The 9,311-nt window shown below is 53.0% G+C and overlaps 1 protein-coding gene across 1 annotated transcript; it reads left to right on the top strand.

Moving 5' to 3' along the window:
• The first annotated feature begins 4,680 nt into the window (after window positions 1–4,680).
• Window positions 4,681–8,422, top strand: LOC141997489 (mast cell protease 1A-like). Its single transcript, XM_074969867.1, has 5 exons — window positions 4,681–4,750; window positions 5,056–5,209; window positions 6,402–6,549; window positions 7,060–7,320; window positions 7,862–8,422. Exons 1-5 carry the CDS (start codon window positions 4,696–4,698, stop codon window positions 8,003–8,005), a joined length of 762 nt encoding a protein of 253 aa, XP_074825968.1. The 5' UTR covers window positions 4,681–4,695; the 3' UTR covers window positions 8,006–8,422.
• Window positions 8,423–9,311: the final 889 nt, after the last annotated feature.

Here is a 9,311-nt window from a genome sequence, read left to right as displayed (position 1 = left end):
CCACTTTGCTATTGTTTGTCTGTATAATCTCTGTCTGGTTCTGTGATTGTTCCTGTCTGCTGTATAATTAATTTTGCTGGGTGTAAACTAATCAAGGTGGTGGGATATAATTGGTTACATAATCATGTTACAATATGTTAGGATTGGTTAGTTAAATTTCAGGAAAATGATTGGTTAAGGTATAGCTAAGCCGAACTCAAGTTTTACTATATAATCTGTAGTCAATGAGGAAGTGAGTGGGCGTGGGTGGGAGGGGGTGGGCGTGTGGGTGGGGGAGATGGGAACAGGGAATGGGGGTAAGGAAATTGGAATCATGTTTTGCTAAAGGGGGAGATGGGAACAGGGAATGGGGGTAAGGAAATTGTAACCATGTTTTGCTAAAGGGGGAAATGGGAACAGGGAATGGGAGTAAGGAAATTGGAATAATGTTTGGCTAAGGGCAGGAATGGGAACAGGGACACAGGTGTAAGGCTCTGTGGTGTCAGAGCTGGGAAGGAGGACACTAAGGAAGGAAACTGGAATCATGCTTGCTGGAAGTTCACCCCAATAAACATCAAATTGTTTGCACCTTTGGACTTCGGGTATTGTTGCTCTCTGTTCATGCGAGAAGGACCAGGGAAGTAAGTGGGTGAAGGAATAAGCCCCCTAACAGTGGGCAGACAGAAGCCCGCTCACCTCCTGGGTCCCAAAAGGACTACTTTTCTATAGCCATCTGGTCTTGCCCCATCACAATACGAAGGTTTGAAGTGGCCCCTGTGATCTCCTGTATAACATAGGTCATGGGAGTGCCCTGAATTCACTCCTGGTTGAACCAGAGCAGAGCTTTCAGGAAAATACCTGGTCTTGATTTAAAACTTGGCAGGGATGGTGAATCCATCAGGACCCTTGGTAAGTTGTCCCAGTGGTTAATTACCCTCGGTGCTAAAAATTTACACCTGATCGTGTGACTTCAGGAGCTGGCGTTTTCAGAAAAAAAAAAAAAAGCACCTGCACCACCTGTCCTTTGCTGAACTATTGAAGAGAGGGTCGGACACAGGGGTAATGTACCTGCCTGGGCATCTCTGCATCACAGAAATGTCAGACTGTCTGTGACAAGTTGTCGGGGACGTCTCAGAGGGCTGGGTTGCAAAGCAACATTTTGACTTAAAATGGAAAAACGTTTTCAAAATCAACATTGGCGCATTGAAAATTGTAGTTTAGTCAAAGTTGCTGTTTCCAAAAGGAAGCCTTTCGATGTGAACATTTCTGATCAGACCCGATTACTGTGGCGTTCCCTGGGCAGTGCTTGTCTGGGCTTGTGACAGTCTGTAAACCTATATTCACCCCTTTTACAGGTCTACGATAAATTTCGTACAATGTGTGCCTTGTCAGGTATCATTTGAAAAAAATCATAATTTGCTGATCATTATGGTCCTGGTAAAATAGAGGTGGCCCTGTTGTATGTAAAGTTATAAGATTCATCTGTATGGTGTTAAGACCGTGTGTACACAGTTTTGTCAGCAAAAGGCAGCTTTTCCCAACAAAACAGTGGAGGTGTACACACTACAATGCTACTTTTGCAGATAAAACTCTCCTGTTTTGGTGACAAAATAAAACCACCTTGACAAGAGGTGTAGAGATTTTTGAGCCAAAGTTTTATCAACAAAGTGTCAGTATAGACACCACGCTTGGTTTGGCCATGTAAATAGCCTCCAGGAGGTGTCCCACAATGCCCATCCTGACCGCTCTGGTCAGCAGTTCGGACTCCACTGCCTTGCCGCCAGGTAAGCAAGCGTCCACCCCCTTCCCCCTTTAAAGCCCCATGAATTTTTGACATTCCACTTCCCTTTTGCTCAGCATGGAGAGCTCATATGACATTTTCCCAGCTGACCATGGCGGCTCTGCATGGCAAACACTCTCCCTCTTGGACCACTGCGGAGCTGTTGGATCTTCTGAATATATGGGGAGAGGAGGCTGTGAAGTCCCAGCAGTGCTCCAGCCGTAGGAACTTCGATACCTATGGGCAGATTTCTCGTGGCTTGTGTGATAAGGGCTACGAACAGGACACGGTGCAGTGCTGAGCGAAGATAAAGGAGCTGAGGCAGGCATACCAGAAGGCAAGGGTCACTGCACCAAAGACCTGTGACCATTCTTGGTGGCGATCCCACCTCCACAGCTAAGAGCCTTGTGGGTACTTCGGCAGGGCTGGAGGTGGCAGACAGTGGACCTAACCCCAAGGACAAAGTCATGGACAAGGAGGTGGAGTTGGACGATGATGTGGAGCCCACAGCAGGGTCGTCCGGTGTGGCGGTGAGTCAGGAACTGTTCTCCACTCCGGAGGTGTCTTGTCAGTCCCAGCAGCCCCACTCTGGCGAGCAAGAATCAGGAGAGGAGACCCTTGGTAAGTAATCTTTTGGAGTTGATCCTGCCCAGTTATATGAGGTTCAGCTTTCCTTTACTCTGTATAGCGTAGAAGGGATAGAAATGTACAAGACCAGCCGTGCTTACGTGTGCTGCGAATTACCCTGTGCAGCTAAGCAGTGCGGCAGCACAGTGTGTTGATGCACAGCAAGATTTCACGGGACCCTCCAGAGAGCTCTCTAGGAAACTTTCCTGCAGGTACTCAGAAATCCCCTGCTGAAGGTTCCTGGGCAGGGCTGCTTTGCGCCTTCCCCCATTGTGGGAAACTTTCCCTCGCCCCTCAGCAATCACTTGTGCAGGGACCAAAGGGGCACACAGGCGAGCAGCATAGGGCCTGGGTCTGAAGCCGCACGTGTGCAGTAGATGCATCCTTGCATCTTTGCTTACCCTCAGGAGTGAGATATCGGCTTCCACAACCCCTGCCTATGGAAAATGGTGGCAGAATTTACAATATAGTCCCTAGTTGCCTGCACTGATCCCCTTGAAACATCACCTATACTCTGCCCCATCTTGAACGCCATGTTTAGGGAGTTCTCCGAGATGTGTGCTTGCCAAGGGTCAGTGAGAAAGTGATTGGTACGTTACAAAAGGTGTATTTTACTTTAATGATTCAGTGCTGTTCATGTATGTGTTACACTCTGTACCTTGGGGGAACACCCAGCACGTTCATCCTTGTAAAATGATTGTGTGGTATCCAGTGCAAAGTTTGTCATGTCGGGTGTCTTCGGAAGGCTCATGTTGCACTGAGCATTGTTGTTACAGTAAAGTTATAGTAATGTTATAGGTTATAATTTCATGTATGTACTTATGAGGCTGAAAACATATCCTCGTGGCTTAAAATAAGCCCAGGCAAAAACTCTTCAAGAGCAGAGAAGCAGTTCACGCCTCATCAGGGCAGGTATGGGACAAATCCAGCCCAGCCTCACAGGAACAAAGGATGCTGGCCTAGGCAACAACAAAGGATCTGTTGTACGCTCGAGTGAGTCTTCCTTTGGCCAGTTTGGGACTATGATGAGGTAATGGTCACCTGACTCTGAAGGTGGGGGCAAAGCCAAGAGGGAAGAAAGGACCTGATAAAAAGGAGAGACATTTGCCATGCTCTCTCTCTTCCACCTCCATCTACAGACATCAACACCAAGCGACTGAACCACTGATCAAAGGGGAGAACCTGGCTGAAGAGCAGCTAGCCAGCCTGTGGTGAGAAGCATCTAAGTTTGTAAGGACATTGAAAGTGTTAAGATCAGCTTAGAATGCGTTTTGCTTTTATTTCATTTGACCAAATATGACTTGTTATGCTTTGACTTATAATCACTGTCTTAAATCTGTCTTTGTAGTTAATAAATCAGTTTGTTTATTCTACCTGAAGCAGTGCGTTTTGTTTGAAGCCTATCAGAGATTCTCCTTGGGATAACAAGCCTGGTACATATCAATTTCTTTGTTAAATTGACGAACTCAACTGGGCATAACTGGACACTGCAAGATGGAGGTTCCTAGGGTTGTGTCTGGGACCAGAGATATTGGCTAGTGTCATTTGGTTGCACAATCCAAGAAGCAGCTTACATGCCAGAGGATGTGCGTGAACAGCCCTGGAGTGGGGGTTCTCACAGCAGAGCAGGGTAAAGCTGGCTCCCAGAGTCAAGGATTGGAGAGGCCTAGCAGATCACCGGTCCAGATAACACCAGAGGGGAATGTTACACTATCCCCATACACCCCCTCTATCTATCTGTCTATCTCTATATACACTGAGCTGTCTGAGCTGTGGCTCAGCCCCCTTCCTCCCAGCCCCGCTCACGCTGTGGGGAGACGCTTGAGAAGGATCAAAGGGCCGAGTTCCCACCAGCAGCTGAGATGAGTCAGGGCTAACCGCAGCGCCCACATGCTTTGAGCTGGGAGCTTAGCTGGCAGCTAAGCTCCCCAGCTCCAGCTGTGCATGAAGACCAGATGTGCAGGGCAATCACCTGTGCAGGGCAACCAGCTGTGCCCAGCAAAGTACCAGGAGGCGTGAGTACCAGGAGAGTGCCAGGAGGTGTGACCTGCAGTGGGCACCACACTGGGTTGTGCACGGAGCCAGGCTGGACACAGCCACAGCTGCTGAGCTTCCCCGGGGGAAGGGGTGACTCAGCAGGTCCTTGCTCTTCCCCACGAGCCCGCATGGTCGGGTCTCCAGGTGGTGAGGTGGCTGATCTGCTCCACTGAGGCGAATGTCAATGTGTCTTGAGGTCCCCCCGCCCCTCCGCAGCCTGCCCTATATAAACCCCCTGGCTAAGACCGGGACATTATCCCCTCCCCTGGACAATGCTGCTGCTGCTGCTCCCTGTGACCTTTCTCCTGCCCCCCGGGGCTCAGGCTGGTGAGTCTGAGGGTGCGGGGAGAAGAGCCCTCGTCCTGCTGTTAGGGTGGGGAGTCCTAATTTAGCATCAGGGGTCAGTCTCAGGGAGACGGGGGGAAAGTGTGTGTGGGGGGGATTCTTGTGGCAGGCTGCTCATGAGGAGGATTTGGGGGGAGCGGGACTCAGCTCATGGGGACATGTGCAGGGATGTAGCTGGATTCCTGTTCAGGAGAATATTCTGCTTTTGCGTCTCTTTTGATTGATCTGCTTGTTGCTCCCCCCTCCCCTTAACATTGTGTTTCTCTGGGGGGGGGGGTCTCTGCTAGGGGAGATCATCGGGGGACGGGAAGCCCGGCCCCACTCCAGACCCTACATGGCCTTCGTGGAGACAAAGATCGGGCCAGAGAGCACCATGTACTGTGGGGGGTTCCTGGTGCGAGAGGATTTTGTCCTGACCGCTGCACACTGTGATGAAGAAGGGTGAGGTGCCCCTCAGATGGCAGCCACACGGCCACTGTCCAGCTGCCTGCGGATCGGAGATGGGGGATGGCCCCGTGGCCACATGGGCTCTGCTCAGCCCCTGCACAGGGCAAACCCTGATGTGGACATGGCTCAGGAGCCGAGCCCTCCCTCACCTCCCAGCGTGGCCCCCTCCATCCATCCCTGACCAAAGAGCACATGCAGGGCGCTGAGGGTGGAGTCAGAGGCAGGACAGATAGTCCCTCCCCCAACTTTCAGAGGTGTTCTGCTGGGCTCTCTCTCACCTACCTCTCCCCAGCTGCACAGCCCACAGGGGATAGCAGGGAAAAAGCTGCTGAGGACAGGGTAGATTCAGATTCTCAACCCATAGGAAAGAAGGAAGCTTCTTATTTTGTGCACAATCGAGATCAGGGCCCCCGTTGTGCTGGGCGCTGCCCAGACCCCGACTGAGATCAGGGCCCCCATTGTGCCAGGCAGTGCCCAGACACACACTGAGACTCTGCCCCAAAGAGCTTCAGGACAGATTTTTAAAGGTTTTTGGGTTCCTGATGGGATGGGAGTTCAGTGCATAAATCCCTGAAACAATCTGGCCTTGGTAGTCTGCGTAGACAAGGGAAGGATCCTTGCTTCCCACTTTTCACTTAGTGAGGGCTGACATTTCCAAGAGGTTTAGGTGCCTGACGGGATTTTCAAAAAGCACCTTTGTGCATCTTTGGGTGCCTGAATCCCTTTGCAACCCTGGCCTGGCCCCTCGGTGCTTTGGAAAACCCTGGCTGTGGGGGGCTGGGGGATGTGTGTGATTCCGGGCAATGGGAAATCAGGTTGTAGGGGGAGCAGAGAGGGAGCTGGGCAGGGGGCTGAGAGGCAGGATAGTAAGGAGTGGGGAAGAGGGAGGGAGTCCCCAGGCCCAGAGGTGTGGGGAAGTGAACAGTGATTTTCCACAGGTCTGTAATGTCAAAGCCAGTCCCTGGGCTCCAGCTCCCTTACGTGGCTTTGTTAATTTCAGAAAGTCCAGAGACCCAGAGAGTCATGACAAAACTGCAAGAGTTAAGAAAATAAATCTGGAGACCCCCAGATAACCAGCATGATAGATGAGTGGGCTTGGAAATCTCATGATTTTTCAGCCAGTCTTGTGATTTGGGCTCCACCCCTCCTCCTCCAACTTTGACCTGTGACTTTTGGAATCTTAAAGCTCTGGGGATGCGTCCACTGTCGTCATCCTGGGAGCCCACGACCTCAACCAGAAGGAAAGGGCCCAGCAACGGATCCAGGTACGACGCAAGATTCCCCATGAGGACTTCGATGGGACAACCTTGGAAAATGACATCATGCTGCTCCAGGTAGTGTCCCCTACCACAAGGTCCTGTGCGCTCCAGTAACCACATGCTGATGCAGTGGGGCTGGGCACATCTGGTACCATAGTGCTAGGAGGGGAGTGGGGTCTAACGGTTAGAGCAGGGGGTCTGGGAGCTAGAACTCCTGGGTTCTATCCCCAGCTCTGGGAGGGCAGAGGGGCGTGGTCGTTAGAGCAGGTGGGAACCAGGACTCCTGGTTTCTATCTCTGGTTCTGCCACTGACTGTATGTCCTTGAGCAAGTCATCTCACTGTTTTGTGCCTCAGTTTCCCCCTTTGTGAAATGGGGATAAGTTTTAAGCCCCCCTTCTCAGGGTTCATTAATAATGCACTGTGAAATCCGTGGCTAGAGTGAGCCAAAGAAGGCCAAAGTATTAATCAGTTCTGTCTGTCTCCAATCCCACCGCTCTGGAGGGTAGTGGAAAGGGCGGATGCATCTCCCAGGGCCAGGCCATGCTGGTAAATCTCGTCTCCCCCCTCTGTCTCTCCCATGAAAGCTGGAGCGCCGAGCTGAACGGACCAAGGCGGTGAAACCCATCCCTCTGCCCCCGGCCAACTTCCCGCTGAAGCCAGAGGCCACATGCAGCGTGGCCGGCTGGGGCCGTACTGGGGTCCACAGGGTGTATCCGCCTACCAAGCTCCAAGAGGTGACCTTGAAGATGGCTGACGACAAGCAATGCAAACTCTTCTTCAACTCCTTCAACCGGACGTCCATGCTCTGCATGGGGAACATCAAAACGAAGCAGTCGTCTTTCGTGGTGACTCCCCTACTGTAGTCAGGCTGCCCTGGCTTGGAGACTCCCTTGAGGGTCTCGCTCACTGGGTTTTATGAAGGTTTCACTTTTCCAGCCGTCCAGAGGCAAAAGTCCTGTGGACATTAATAGAGGCTGGCGAAAAGCAGCCCGGAATCTTATAATGATAAGAGGCAATAAGGGCTCTTCCCCCAGTGTAGGTGCCCCCTATGGAGTCCCCTACCCTGCTCCACAGGGCATAGCCCCCCCTGTGGCTCCTCCACACCTCTCCCTGCAGCACAGTGCCCCCTAGTGCTGCACTGGGCCCTTGGAGTCAGCACTGACTGCCAGGGGAGAGTGCCTGCTAGAGAGTCAGCATGGTCCCTCATCCAAGCATGGAACAGGTTATTTTAAAATTGGACCTGTTACATCCAGAGATGGGAGCAGGATGAATCAGTGAGTGCCCAGCTCTGCCAAAAGTGCCGGGTATGGGTGGGGCTGGCTTGCTGCATCTTGAATTCCCCCCTGCCTGCTTTCATTGTAATGTTCCCTCCTCTTCTCTCTGTAGGGTGACTCCGGGGGCCCACTGGAGTGCACGGGGGTCGCCCAGGGCATCGTCTCTCATGGGAAACCCAGTGGCCTCCCACCTGCCGTATACACGCGGATCTCTGCATTCATCCCTTGGCTCAGGAAGAAGATGGGCAGGGAGTAGCTGTGCAAAGAGACCAACGGGCTGCCAGCTGCTCTGCCATTCCGCTGCCTTCGCTACTTCTGGGGAGGGGATGCTGCTGCACTCATCTGATCTGGGGGCACCCCCGAGCCAGCCAGTCCTCACCTCACCCTGGGGTCGGATGGGAGCCGGCACCCCCTAGAGGGGACAAGGCCCGTGCCCCATTCCTCACTTCTGCCCCCTGAGACAGCCTGTCCCCCCTGGGGCTGGATCACAGCTGGTGCACCCTAGAGGGGAAACACTCCATGTCCCCATTCCTTACCCCCCTGAGTCAGCCAGTCCCTACCCTGGGGCCAGCTGGGAGCCAGCGCCCCCTAGAGGGGAAAGGACCCTTGTCCCATTCTCTTCTCTTTTGTTCTTTGGCATGAAAACCTTTCTCTGTAATGTACTTGATGAAAACCAGCAATGTTCTCTGCTCTGCGAGTCCGAGCCATGGCTTGCGATGCAATAAACGGCTTTAAGCAGCAGCTGGTGCTGGTGTCTGGACTCCTGAGTCTTTCTCTGAGTGGAACAGCTGTCCTTGGGCGGCCCCCCCATGCGTCCCCAGTGTCTCAGGAGGCCCCTTATTGCCGGGACACAACCCTCTTCTCCCCTCTCCTTCACTCGGTCCATGATGCCTTGCAGCTGGAATTCACGGGACCCCCTAGACTGGATCCAAGGCAGTGGCTATCTACCTAGAGTCCTGTCTCTGACAGTAGCCAGCATCAGAGGATGGTGGTAGGACCCCACAGTAGAGAGTGATGGGGTGAGACACCAGGACTGTGGCGTTTGCAGAAAGGGAGACAACATTTACAGAGGCCGTTTGGGGAGAGGGGTTCAGCTGGGGAGAGGCAGGAGAGAACTAACTTAGATGGTTAGAGAGAGCTCAGGGTGGAGACTTTCAAAGACCCCCTAGGGTGGAGCAGCTATCTCAGGCCCCTCTGCAACATGGGAAAATGGATATTATTACAACAGCACCAAGATCGGGGTGCACCATTGTGCTAGGCACTGCCCAGACCCCGACCGAGATCAGGGTCCTGTTCTGCCAGGTGCTGCACAGACCCCGACGGAGATCAGGGCCCCATCGTACCGGGCACTGCCCAGACCCCGACTGAGATCAGGGTCCTGTTCTGCCAGGTGCTGCACAGACCCCGACGGAGATCAGGGCCCCATCGTACCGGGCACTGCCCAGACCCCGACCGAGATCAGGGTCCTGTTCTGCCAGGTGCTGCACAGACCCCGACGGAGATCAGGGCCCCATCGTACCGGGCACTGCACAGACCACAACCGAGATCAGGGCCCTGTCGTG

Source organism: Natator depressus, chromosome 13 (genome assembly GCF_965152275.1).
Source record: "Natator depressus isolate rNatDep1 chromosome 13, rNatDep2.hap1, whole genome shotgun sequence".
In the NCBI taxonomy this organism is placed as follows: Eukaryota; Metazoa; Chordata; order Testudines; family Cheloniidae; genus Natator; species Natator depressus.
Note: the sequence above shows the minus strand (reverse complement) of the source record. Positions and strands in the feature narration are given on the sequence as shown.

What these genes read in the sequence shown, in the direction of transcription:
- LOC141997489 (XM_074969867.1), top strand. Translation starts at nt 4,696, where the DNA reads ATGCTGCTGCTGCTGCTCCCTGTGACCTTTCTCCTGCCCCCCGGGGCT. An exon ending in GCCCCCCGGGGCTCAGGCTG is followed by an intron (nt 4,751 to 5,055) that starts GTGAGTCTGAGG and finishes GGTCTCTGCTAG; the next exon opens with GGGAGATCATCGGGGGACGG. An exon ending in ATGACATCATGCTGCTCCAG is followed by an intron (nt 6,550 to 7,059) that starts GTAGTGTCCCCT and finishes CTCCCATGAAAG; the next exon opens with CTGGAGCGCCGAGCTGAACG.